Source organism: Carcharhinus amblyrhynchos, chromosome 1 (genome assembly GCF_965287045.1).
Source record: "Carcharhinus amblyrhynchos chromosome 1, sCarAmb.v2.hapA, whole genome shotgun sequence".
In the NCBI taxonomy this organism is placed as follows: Eukaryota; Metazoa; Chordata; class Chondrichthyes; order Carcharhiniformes; family Carcharhinidae; genus Carcharhinus; species Carcharhinus amblyrhynchos.
In genome coordinates, this window is record NC_137324.1 from 124,886,999 (window position 1) to 124,900,747 (window position 13,749).

Below are 13,749 nucleotides of genomic sequence, written 5' to 3' on the forward strand. Positions count from 1 at the left end.
GGATTTTGACCCAGTGACAGTGAAGGAATGGCAATATATTTCCAAATCAGGATGGTGAGTAGCTTAGAGGAGACCTTCCTGGTGATGGTGTTCCCATGTATCTGTCATCTTTGTCCTGGATGTAATGAGTTTGGAAGGTGCTGTCTAAGGAGCATCGGTGAGTTCATGCCATGCATCTTGTAAATAGTACACACTTTATATTGGTGGTGAAGGGAATGAACACTTGTGGATGAGGTGCTGAACATGTGAACTGCTTTAAAATGCACTTAGGGCAGGATTTTCCGGCTCTTCCCACCAGTAGGATCTGATCCTGCCGGAAGTGAACTCACGAGGCAGTGAGACATGGAAGCAGAGTGTGTCTCCCTTTTGATATATGAATTACCAAGTCTTGAGAAACCCAGTCTGCAGCCATTACATTTAAATCAGACTCCCAATTACATCCAACACCAAGACATGATCTTCAAAAGACTCGACCTGCTGCTGAAAACAGCAACAGGTGCAGCTGCAAAGATTGGTAGCCTGCTGTCTGTTGTATTGGATTTGACCCCCCATCCCTTTACCCTCTTCCTAATTGCAAAGCCAAAGCAGATGGACTTTGTCTTTGGCCATTTAACTTCAATAGAAAAGAAAGTTTGCAGGATGTCAAACTGGTTGCCAGTTCACGATTGCTAATTTTGTTGAATTTCTGAAGACAATCTCACACATTAATAAATAGAAACAGAAAAAGCTGGAAATATTCAGCAGGTCTGGTACTACGTGGACCAGAACACTGATGACCATTTGTCAGTACTGGAAACATTTAGACCTGTATCAGGTTTTAAGCAAGAACAAAGGCAGGCAAAGGTGTGAGGAAAGGAATAGGACAAAAGGCAGACCTGTGATAACATACAAAGTAGGAATGATTAAGTGACAAAAAGAATGAAGGTGCAAGGAAAAAGAGGATTGTTTTGTTGGGACTAGATTCTCTGCTTTCTCTCTCTTGATATTTTTCAACTATCTCAGATAGCATATGGAACTGCATTGCTTTGCATTCTGCTTTAAAAAAAATGGAGTCAAGGTTTTTTCCAGAATTAGCCAAGGAATTTATTGCATGCTGGAGAATAGCCCATGGAATGGACTTCCAGGTAGAAGAGAAAAAGGCCTGAAATTGTTGAAGCAGTGTTACGATCCCAGTTGATTTTAATACTGGACAAGCCAAATCTCCGAGTGAAACCTGGCTTGATAACTCCTAAGTTTTCTTTATTTTCAGAAATCATGAAGAAAAGTTACTGAACAAATCCACAGGAATTTGCTGATGAAATTTTAACAAAAAGATTAACACATTTATTCATCAAGAAAAGTGAACTATATTACATTAGTAAAAGGTTGGAAAGATCTCGATACCAACATAAGAAAAATATTCAAGTATTGATGATTCCTTCACGCCAGCTATATTTTTACAGATACATACAAATTCAGAAAGGTAAAACAATTTGCCAAATCTGTCTTATACTCTAATATTCAGGGTAACTATGCAGTATGTGTGAACCAACTGGTAAACTGTAGTTGGAAACATCACACACCAAAACTAAATGACAGATCTGACCAAAACAAATTCTGTGGATTTCTCAACAATCACCCAGGCACTTGTCACATTGTGATCAAAAACTCTCTTTTTCATGAGAATTTTCAAACTCCACATTTGAAGAAATCACTTTGGAACTCTCTACAAACATTGCTCCACTTGGGTGGCTTCAACATGGATCCGCCTCCAGGGTTTCAATCTTACCTCTGGATTTCAGGTTTCACCTTCTAAGCACATTCAGCCTTGCCAAGCAGAACACTACAGTTCCAAAAATTGTTCTTACGGCCCGCAGCGTAGAGCCACCAATCTTTGGCTGTCCTCTTAGATGTTCAAGGCTTCTTTCAAGCTCACCTTGTCTACTTCTCACAGCTCTCTGTTTCTAATCCAGAGCCTATGGCTCTGCTCCCCTCTTCACAACTTTACTTAATGGGGATCTGTTTCTCATATTTGTCCTTATCCTTTACCTGGGACATTTTTCTGAGACCTGTTTCTGCCCCACTTTCTGGTTTGGGATCATCTTTGTTTGTGACTGTCTCCCTGACCCCTCCTCATGTCCTTGTCCCCACTACATCATCTCTGCAATGGCGTTCCTGTTCAGGTCACCTGACATGCAGTTTTACACTTTCACTTTTCTGCATTTGCAGAATCTGGCCTAAAGACTTGAAAATGGAGAACTGCACATGCATTGTCCTTTCCCAGCAGAAGTTCTGAAACTCCAAACTTATGATCTAAACTCAAGATAAGTATCGGAGTTTGTCACCGAGCAATTAGATGATTTAACAGGTGGAATAAAGGACTATCCTGGATTGATGATATAAGTAGTTTCTCTTACCTATAATTATTATGATTTTTATAAGATTGTATTGCTTGAGATCTATGGTTCAATGTGTTTTCTGTATGATTTATATTCATTTGCTGGCTACTTTCTGAAAAGTCACGAGTTTTTAAATCTTTACCTTGAATGAGATTTCGAATAATGAGAGGCTCCTTTTAGAACAACAATTTATTTCTCATGAAGTTGGGATTCAAATTGATTCAGGAACTTGTAGAGCAATTACCAATAGTTTGAATACTCACAGTATTTTCTCAATAACTTCATTACATTGTTGATGTATACCTACTTGTGACTAATAAATTAACTTTAAATATTGAGTTAGCCTAATGTTAGGGAAGGTGATGCATCTTCTAACATCAATTCCTATTTAGTCTTTGTGAAATTAATTTCCAGTTATGAACCAATACCCATTTGAAGTATTTGTATATGTTATAATATCCAGCTAGTGGATATCTAGGTTTTGATAATGTCTTTCCACCATGGGTGATAGTTAGCAAAGTTTTTAACACATAACGCCTAAAAATAAAGCTCAGGTAAAATAAGATCTTGGGTTTAGCAATGAAAAGTGCAACTTCGTTTCATGATATTATCTGACTCTTACGTTGCAGTGGTGAGAGATATTTCCCACTGTATTTGGAACAATAAATCTAATACTGTTAATCAAGGATCGGAATCTTCAAGTGGAAAGTTTAAATTAAAGTTAAAACAGCTTAAGAACACAGATGTATGAGTTTGGAGTAACAGAGTCATCTGGTGGATTGAAACAATCTACATTCACCTTAGGGACCTGTTATAAATTCTAAAGATTCAAACAAGAGTCGAAAAGTCCACTGTCTTCAGAGGCTATAATAACCTGTTGTGAAATATGTTTCAGCAGTCACAGTCATGCTTCTGGTGCTTAAGGTTCAAAGTCTGCAGCTAAAATTGCCTAAGTTCAATGCCAGGTGTCATTCTCACTTAGAAATGCAAGTACAATGGATGATGTTAGAGCAAATAAAAATGTTTTTATTGCTGCAAGGAGCGCTCCTTTAGTGCTGAGAATAAGTCAAATTTCTACAATAGTGTAGAACATAAAGAACTTAAGAAAGAGGAGCAAGAGTCGGCCATCTGACCCCTGGACCCATTCCGTCATTCAATAAGATCATGGCTGAGATGATTGTTGCCTTAAGTCCACTTTCCTGCCTACCTCTCATAACCTGTGACTCTCTTGTACATCAAAAATTTGTCTAGGACAGCTTTGAATGTATTCAATAATTCGGCCTCCACCGAACTCTGATCAAGGTAGTAATTGCAGTGGCCATGTGCCCCAAGCACCAAGTGTCCTGTGGATCCCTCCAAAGTGGACAGTCTCACATTTTTGCAAATTATACTCCATCTGTCAAACTTTGGATATTCACTTAACCTTTTTATGTCCCTTTGTAGTCAGTCCCATTATTCAAGTCATCAGAACAGATTGCAAATAGTTGAGGCCCCAACATCAGACCCAGTGGCAACCCATTAGTCACAATTTTGTCAACCTGAAAATGATGCATGTTCCCCACACATTCCTTCTCTTGTTAGCTAATCCTTTATCCATACTAACATGTTACACCCACATAGTGGGAGCTTTTATCTTGTGTAGTAATCCTTTAGCATTTTATCTAATGCCTTTTGGGAATCCTAAATACACACCTGCCAATTCCTCATTATCCACCATGCTTATAAATTCCTCAACTCATTCAAATAAATTTGACAAGCATGATTTCACTTTCATAAAACCACGTTGACTTTGCCATTGATTTTCTAAGTGTTCTCTACTGCTACCTTAATAATGGATTCCAGCCTTTTTCCAATGACATATACTTGGCTAAGTCACTTCTAAAAACCCGAAGCGGGGAACTTGAATAGAAATGTTACATTTCTGATTTTCTAATTCACCGGGAACCTTTCCAGAGTCTATGGAATTTTTGAAAGATTACAATCAATGCATCCACTATCTTTACAGCCACCTTTTTTTAAAAGAGGCTCGGGTGCAGGAGGAGTTAACCATTTTATACCCAACCTTGGGAATGCTGGATGCACAATGGGATTCAAGGAGCGAAGAAGTCAGTCATGTTTAAAAGTTAAACCTCTATTCAGTATAATTTCACAAGTAAGTTTATACATGATAGGAATGATTTCAGAAGCAAAGTATCAGGCAAAATGTGGAAACTATTATCCTCTAGTGATATCCAAGAATGTTTCTGCAGGGATTGGCTATTGGGTTGAAGAATAGACTTTTTCAATGATTTCTAGCTGTGCAACTAATTACATTGGAAGCAACTCATAGTGGTTTCAGTTACAAAAGCAAAAAATACTTCCATTGCTGGAAATGGAAAATAAAATCCGAAAATGCTGGGAATACTCAGCAGATCTGGTTGCATCAACAGAAAGAAAAATGAAATGATTTTTTTAGATTGGTGACTTTAGTAAACAGGGAAGAATGAGCTTTCTTTTTCTCTCCAGGGATGCTGCCTAACCTGTTGAATATTTCCTGCACTATCTGTAGATAATGGGCTGAATTTTCCAGCCCTAGTACTGGTGGGATCTTTTGAACGGATGATCAATGCAAAATGCCATTGACATTGGCAGGACTGGACGATCCTGCCACAGGCCAATGGCAAGCCAACGGAAAAACAATGTGCGGGGTGCAAAATCCTGCCCAATATTTCTGTGCAATGAGTGGAAACTTATTTTGATTTTAGAGTGTAATTCAAGGTTTCATTTATATTTTTGACAAAATTGATTCACCAATTCATTATTTAACTTGTTTTTTCTTGTCTCTAATGCTTGCCCTCACAGGAGGTTGAGGTTTGTATTCATTTTTCAATTTGTATGCATTACGATAATTTACTCACGAGAAGGTCAAAACATTACTAATCCACAAACAGATAACATTTATTTCTTAAATCCTTTTTTTGTACTTTTTCAGGATGACTATTTCAGGAGCTGGAACACAGGCAGACACTTGGACCAAGGTACCGTGTCACAAATCTCTTCAAGATTCTGACTAATGTCGTTTATTAAATTTGAGTTTTCAATCCAAAAAGATGTTCAGAACAACATATTCATAAAGTTGTAAAATCAAAAGTACTCGATGACTGAAAAATTCAACAAAGTATATAATTCCATTATAATTATATTTTCTAAAATCTCAAAAATCTAATCTTTGCCTTCCATTCACTGCAATATTCCTGCAGTTACTGATCTGCTCAATTACACCACACCCTCACCTTGAATGTTCTAGACCTTACAAACCTTACACTCTCCGACCTAGTCATTCTCCTGGTACGGCTTTCATTTCCAACCTTCTAAGTCCAAGGATTTCAGATTTGAATTGTTATCATAGAATCCCTACAGTGCAGAAGGAGGATAATTCAGCCCATCGAGCCTACACCAACGACAATCCCATCTAGATTCTATCCCCGTAATCCTGCAGGTTTACCCTGCTAATCCCCTGACACTAAGGGGCAATTTAGCATGGCCAATCAACCTACCCCGCACATCTTTGGAGAGTGGAAGGAAACCAAAGCACCTGGAGGAAAACCCCGCAGACATGGAGAATGTATAGATGCAAACGTGGGGATGAACAGACATTCATGACATCTGGCTGGATGACATGAAGCATTACTGGATCTAGTCTTTGGATTAGCTCTCGGCTTCTTCTCCTTGACTGCGAACTGTCATCTTAAATTCCTCTCCATGATTCTTCAACTCTCACAATAAGTGAGGGCATAATTACGATTAAGATTGACATGATCTAATTAGGTACCCCTGACACTTTCCTCCCTTCTGGTCATCCACCAGGCAAAACTGACTCAAAGGTTGCTCCTTGTCCTAACCATTAGCATGCATCTTTCTCTCCTTGTGCCATCCTTGAGTTTATCTTGTCCGTCAGATCCATAGCACTCTCAGTCAAACCTTTTCCAACTAAACTGCTGACCGCTCAACCTTGACTCCTGGCTCCAGTGTTAGCTGATATTGTTAATTGTTCCCTCTCCTTCAAATCTGCGATCATTATCCCCTTAAAAAAATACAATCCTTGACCCCTCTGCCCTTGTAAGCTATCACCTGATTCCCACCTCTTTCTTATCCAAATTACTTGAATGTATTGTCACCTCTTAAATCCATGTCCATCTTACCAATTCTTACAGTCAGGTTTCCACTCTAACACAGTATGGAAGTAGCTCTTATCAAAGACATAACTTAAATTCTTTATGATTGTGGAAAAAGTAAACTATACTTAAGTTATCTGTTTTCTGCCTTCTGAATCTATCTGCAGTCTTTGACATAGTTGATCATGCTGTCATCCTCCAATGTCTCTCCAGTGTCATACTCTCATTCAGATGGATGGAACTACATTAGCGTAGTTCCATTCTTTTCTCTTCTCTCATATCCAGAGTTTCACTTCCAATGGCTTCTCTTCCCGCTATTGCGGAATTACCTCTGGAGTCCATCAAGGTTCTATTCTTGGTCCCCTTCTTTTTCTCATTTACACGCTGTCATTTGGTGACATGATCAGAAACATAGTTTACAAATGTACGCTGACAACACCCACCTCACCATTACCTTTCAACCAATTCCTGATATCTATGTTGCCATCTAACTTATCTAACATCCAGTATTGGATGAGCAGATATTTCCACTAAAGTCACTGACTTTGGTCCCTCCCGGAATTTCAATGCCTAGTCTCTGACTTGATTCCTTTCCCTGGCAAATGTGTGAGGCTGAAGCAGACTTCACAGCTTTGGTGTCACACCAACATGAGATTCTGACCACTAACCTGTACTGTCACTGAGATCTCATATTTAGAGTCCCAGGCTCTTCCCCATCATCATTCATCCATGCCTTTGTTACTTTGTGACTTCACTGTTATAATGCACTCTGGCTGTTTTCTTTGTTCTGTCCTCCATAAACATGAGGTCTTCTGAAACTCTGCTAGCCATGCTGTAACTCACGCCAAGCCTATTTCATCAATCAGCTGACTTAAATTGACTCTTGGTTAAGCAATACATAAATTTTTAAATTTTACTCCCTTTCATTAAGGTTCTCAATTGTCTATACCTCCTTTTCTCTAATCTCCTCTAGCCCTGCAAGCCATCAAGATTTCTGCTTTCCTTCAATTTTGCCTCTTGAATATCCCTATTTAGTCACTCCTTTATTGGCATTTCTGTCTTCAACCGCCATGGCCCTGAGCTCTGGAAATCTCTCCATAAATCTCTTCTTGTCTTTCCACCTTCAAGGTACTCAGTAAAAACAATCCTTTAGACCATGGCTCAGTGTTTAAATTTTCATTTCTACTATTCTATGAAGTGCCTTGGGACATTTTACTAGACTAAATATTTGTATAAATAAAAGTCATTTTTGTAGCTGGATGGAACATTGATTTAAAAAAATAAATAAACACCAGCAACTGATCTTGATGAAAACATTTGTTATGCATATAGCAGAAACATTTGATAATAATGTGTAAACTGGATGCTGTTATTATTTATATATAGTACCAACAAGTGTAAAATAATTTGTAAAAATTGATTCGTGGTTACACCATTATAGTTCAAATCAATATTCTCCTCCACAGAAGCTAGAATTTATTTTTCTGAATCCTGTATCACTGGTGCAGATATTTGTCAAGGACACAATATGTTAGAGAAGATTTTAATTTCAGCACGAGGACTGAAGCCATTCTTGTTAAACCCATTAGCCAAGTGGGCAATTTCAATAACTTTTCCTTCTGAAAATCATCTTGTAATAGACCACCTTAAAAATATATAATTTTGTTCTTTTAAGCCATTTACAGATCTTGTGAACTATATGTCAGTGCTTATGTTAAGAATCTGCTAGAAAGCAATATGCAGTATTTGTTTATAATTTCTCTGGATTATGTTTATGTATATACCTTAACAGTAGGAACCATTCGTTTGTTCAATAAAAGCAAGAAGCATGCTTCTTTACCAGCTTTAATAATCAACCAGAGTCATGTGAGCGAAATTCAGAACTTGCATTGACACTGCAGATGCCAATCTGGAAGCCTATGCTGCAGATCATCACATACTGAGGAAGATACTAATGCAGCATTGCCTTTGTACAGCAGAGGTATGTGACCTGGGGTTATTATAATATCACTCAGCCACACAGATATCATGGAGGATCAGTTTCCAAATTTGGACCATAGAAGGAGGCCATTCGGCCCATCAAGTCTGCACCAGCAAAGATCCCACCAAGGATATTTACCACACTAATCCTTCTAACCTACACATCCCAGGACACTAAGGGGAAATTTAGCATGGCCAATGCACCTAACCCACACATCTTCGGACTGTGGGAGAAAAGCAGAGCTCCTAGAGGAAACCCATGCAATGGGGGAGAATGTGCAAATGCCACACAGTCAGTGACCCAAACTGGGAATCAAACCCAGGTCGCTGGAACTTTGAGACAGCAGTTCTAACCACTCCGCCGCCCATGCAGGAGCATTCACTAAATTTGCTTGTTCCTCGCCACTCACCAAAGAACAAGCCCTCAGCTGCCTACCATTAGTGTCACTTAAAGGACCAAGCAGCCAACTTGCCATTAAGAGAATGTTGAATCATTTGAGTGTTTCTGGAGAAAGTGGTGAGCTTTTGGATTTTTTGAGTGTTGCTGCATCCTCATGGCAAGGGCAGAGGATTTGGTGACCTCTCCACCTGTGGCCTACAATGATAGTGCCTCTTTGCCTGCAGCATGACAGGGAGATAGAGCAGAGGGCACGGAGAGGGTAAGCTCTGCAAAATGCCCTCTACCATATTGGAGCCAGCTTCTTGATGGCAACAGGCCAACCAATTTATTCAATGTCTCAGCGCATTGATGTCAGTGTTCTTCTGTGTGTTGTCTCATCAAAATCTTCATCTGAGTTTCCTGTAGTAGAACTTGTCTGCAACCTCTGGTGAGCTGGTACGTGAACCATCTTTTTTCCCTTGGTGTGGCTCCAGCCCACTCATGTCCTATTGCCCATCACATATAGATTCCAACTTTATACTAGTCTTTTAGGTACATTAGGTGACATTAGCTGAGCTGGTGGCTTCAAATTATGGCCCTCGCATCAAGAAAATGATAAGATCAATTTTTAACACCATAGTTCTACATCTGGCATTCTGTGCATTAAAATAAAATATATAGGCTACAAATGTGCGTAACAATCATCTTTCTCATTCTGCAACTTTCCTTTATTATTTTGTGTGCCACCAGCTGTTTGCAAACAGGCAAGGTGCATGCTGCCACATATTATAGTGATTTTTTCTTTCAGAAACATTATTTTCAGGGAGTCACATGATGAAACATGTTTCTGTGAGCTCTGGTGTCGCTTATCAATAATCCTTTCATTTATCCTGCTGCACAGCTCTTAATTACCTAATCCTGGAGTGAAAATTCCATACTATGTCCCTAGAAGATTTCTGGCTAAGTATTGGTGAGAAAGTGTGGAAAACTGTCAAAATATAATCCTTGATTAAAAGGAGCATCCAGAGGCAATCAGAGTGGAGCTGAATCCTCAAAGTCCTTATCCTTTTAAAACCAGGGACATCCATTTATTTGTGGTGGAGTGCAGCCCTCAGTGTACTTATGATTGAGGAAAAGGCTGTGTATGTTGTATGGTTAGTGGGCAGGCTCTTGATTTGGTGCTGTCAAAGGCATTGGAGAGGATGACTGCCAATGTTATTGAAGTTATCGATGACAAATTCAGCCTTTTGTCACAGAATATCAGTACTCACACTGCTGACCTTCCAAGTACCAATAAGAGATTTAATGAAGTCAAGGAAAAAATCTTTACTGTTGAGAACGCAACTTCCTCAATTTAGGCAATCCTTGGAAAATCAGCTCCATGGTATATCAGATATCCTGATGGAGAACCCAGGGCCAGAGAAAGAGTATCTGTGTATCAGTTTTCCAGAAGGAGCTGAAGATAAGCTCCCAGTTACATATTTGGAGAGATAATCTCGACACAAAAAACTGGTGGTATTAAACTTGAAGGGACACATCATATCTTGTCTATGAGGCCTAGGGGCAATCAATGAACCCGGCATGTTGTTGTGCATTTTCATAACTTCAGAGATTGCCAAAGAATATTGGATGTGGCGAGGCAGTGCTCTATGATGGTCCTTTTTTTCCAAGCCTTCTCAACAGCGATAAAAGAGAGGCGCAAAGGTTTTGATTAAGTTAGACAATGTCTGAAAGCTATCTGATTGCAGTATGCCCTGCTGTATCCTGCTACTCTGAGAGTTACATATGATCTTCAAGGATGTTCGACAATTCTACTGAGGCTTTGCCCTTTCTAAACTCCACAGAAGGCAATGATTTGGAAACACAATCTGCAGTTCATTGTTAATACTGGACTGTACCCCTATTTTGTTTCTTATCATTATTGACGGGTAGTCTAGTAAATGAGCACTGAGATGAATTCCGCCTATTATCCTTTTAAAACCAGGGACATCCACATACTTTTGGTGGACTGCATCCCTCAGCATGATCCTTTTGTTTGAGGAGTGTGCTATGTAGGTTGTATGGGACATGTGTGGTGCGATACTCATCCGTCCTCTTTTACAACACTTGCGTTTATAACGGTGGAATATACTGTGTGGTATCTTTTACTGTAATAATGGCTAATATGAGTAATGCCACTTCAGAGGTTGGAAAGTGGCTTAGTACAGAGATTTTGGGTATGGTCCTAAGAGTCCTCTCAGTTGCTGAGGAAAACCTCCTTAGAACTAATGATGTCATTTTTTTTGTATTTCTGTTATTTTGAAGACAAAAAACTTTGACTTACTCCTGTAACAGTACAGACAGATCGTATATTCTGGGAAAAATACATTGTTTTGTATCAATACCATTTCCAATGTAGTTGGAGATGGGGAAGTGTATTCTGATGCATACCCAAGCGTGGTGTTAAATCCTGTAACTGAGGATGTGCACCGCTTTGCAATATACTCGTGGCTTTATCTCTGAAATATCTTTTCATTGTTTATATGGTGGGAAGTGCCGATTGCAATGAATAATCCAAACTAACTCTTTTGGCCTTTTCCTGTCTTTTTCTGAATGCACGGAAAAATGATAAAGCTCTGTCAATTCTGTAGGGTTTGTTGCGTTATTTGTAAAAATGGGAAAAATCTTCAATAAAAGTATATATTTTTTAAAAAGCATTCTTTACGAAGTGATATTAGGTGTGATTTTTGGGTTCTTCCCGCCAGCGGGATCTTCTGGGGATTTCCTGATGGCGAGGAGTGGAACCAATGGGAAATCCCATTGACAGTGATGGGTACAGAATCATAGAGTCCCTACAGCGCAGAAAGAGGCCATTTACCTCATCGAGTCTGCATGGATCACAATCCCACCCAGGCCCTATCCCATAACACCACTTATTTACACCACTAACCTGATACTAAGGGGCAATTTAGCATGGCCAGTCAACCTAACCCGCACACCTTTGGACTGTGGGAGGAAATCGCAGCTTCCAGAGAAAACCCCACTCAAGCACAGGGGGAACGTGCAGACTGCACAGGGTCACCCAAGCCGGGAATTGAATTCGAACCCTTGACGCTGTGAGGCAGCAGTGCTAACCACTGTGCCATCATGCTGCCACTGCCTCGGCCAGCCAATGGCAGGCTGCCTCCTGCTGTCGAGAAACGTGCCATGGGGTACAGAGATGCAGAAAATCCTCCATTGCCTTCTGATAATGTCTTCCTTTTTGTTTCATTTCGCATGCGTCCTTGTCAATAGAAGGAAAATGTTGCACTTGGTAGACAATGGTAACACGATTTATGTTAAGCACTTTTGAGTATTGGCAACTTCAATCAATTGTCAGTAAATATTTCTCAACAGAGTCTTTGTAGAGTAGTCGTAAATGTTGCTAAACAAAGTCGGTGTTGGATCGATTCATACCTCCAATCATTTTTTTCTTATTGGTAGAGTTTCTAACAAAAGTTGTCATTTCTCAAGGAGGTTTTGGAAATATTTGGAAAAATAAATTTCTCTAAATGAATTGTTTCAGTGCTAATATTTTAAAAGGAATCTACAGAATAGCTGATTTTGTGGCAAATATTTTGTTGAAACAGAATTTAAAAAATGAAATGCGTGACATAATTTAATCTGAGCCCTGAGGAAGATAATCGCTCTATGATCAATTAAAATCACGAGCCCCTCTCCACATGAACTGGATGTAGCCACAAAGGAACTTCCTAAGGGAGAAAAAATGATCATTTATCTGAATCACCTCTCGTTTAAGATAGGGGTCTGACATGTTTGCACAAGTGAAGTGACTGTTCAAGTTTTAAGTAACATAGCTGCAATTCTGAGAGACTACATCCAATTAATGCTAATTTCCCCTTTTTGAGACTTTGACCATGTAGGCGATAAGAGGCAATCTGGTGTCAGAATATCAGGAAACATTTATTAAATAATGAAAGATAATACTTAAAAAGTTGGACAGTGGGTTGAATTCTATGTGCCCCGGCAGGCATGTTCCCCATCGGAGAATAGCACATAAAATGGGATCCTTCCACCGGATTCCTATCCATCCCTGAGCTCATCTCTAATATGGGGTATAGGCAAGTGCTAAAATCAGCAGCCCACCCATTTTATGTACTTGAATAATGGAAGGTTAATTAATCTTGTTGCCAAACCAATTGTTCTTGATAATATGCTGCTCATGCCATAAAATATTCAACATGGGCAGTAGGGCAGGAATAGAAAGCCTTTTTTTTAACCTCAAAAACTTAAAGGGCAGGAAGGAAGGGGGACAGTCTTTGGAGGCTGCCCTTTGCCAGTTGTGGAGCCACCTCCCCTTAGGGTGAATCCTCTCTTCTTTTCTATTCACTTCCTCCCTCCCTTTAACCTACATATCTCTCTTCCTCACCCTCCTGACCCAAAACTATTGACAAAGCTGTTCTGTGGACCTAAGGACCATGGTCTTCTTCAGTGCCAGCAGCAGCCACATGCCTTCGTGGTGCTGCCAAACAACTTTGACCCAGTGAGGGTTGGAAGCCCCACTTAGCCTTCATTAGTCTGCCCTACAATGTATTTTTTCTTTGAGGCAGGTGGCATGGATCAAGCCCGTTTCTCTCTCTCTCTCTCTTTCTCCAATCCAAACCGTCTGATTTAGGCTCAGGTGCAAGACAGCACATGGTCCTCCCTCTCTGTCACTTCTGTGATCTTCTGGTTACAATTAGTCTCTTGCCTGTGTAAGTTTTCAGTTTTCAACCTCTGCATGAGTTGCTGGTGAAAGCTGGTACTTTATAACTCATTCTGATAGGCTGCCGATGCACATGATCATTGGTATTTCTGGACTGGTTTGGGTGCAAGTTTG

The 13,749-nt window shown here is 39.7% G+C and overlaps 1 protein-coding gene across 2 annotated transcripts in view; it reads left to right on the forward strand.

Annotated features, from left to right (window-relative positions):
* Positions 1–13,749, forward strand: part of LOC145344818 (testican-3-like) — a 522,820-nt gene that overhangs the window by 160,469 nt on the left and 348,602 nt on the right. For both annotated transcript variants that reach the window (XM_080192030.1, XM_080192021.1), the window contains exon 3: positions 5,350–5,395. In XM_080192030.1, the coding sequence (XP_080048156.1) occupies positions 5,350–5,395 (46 nt within the window). The remainder of the gene's footprint in view (positions 1–5,349; positions 5,396–13,749) is intronic.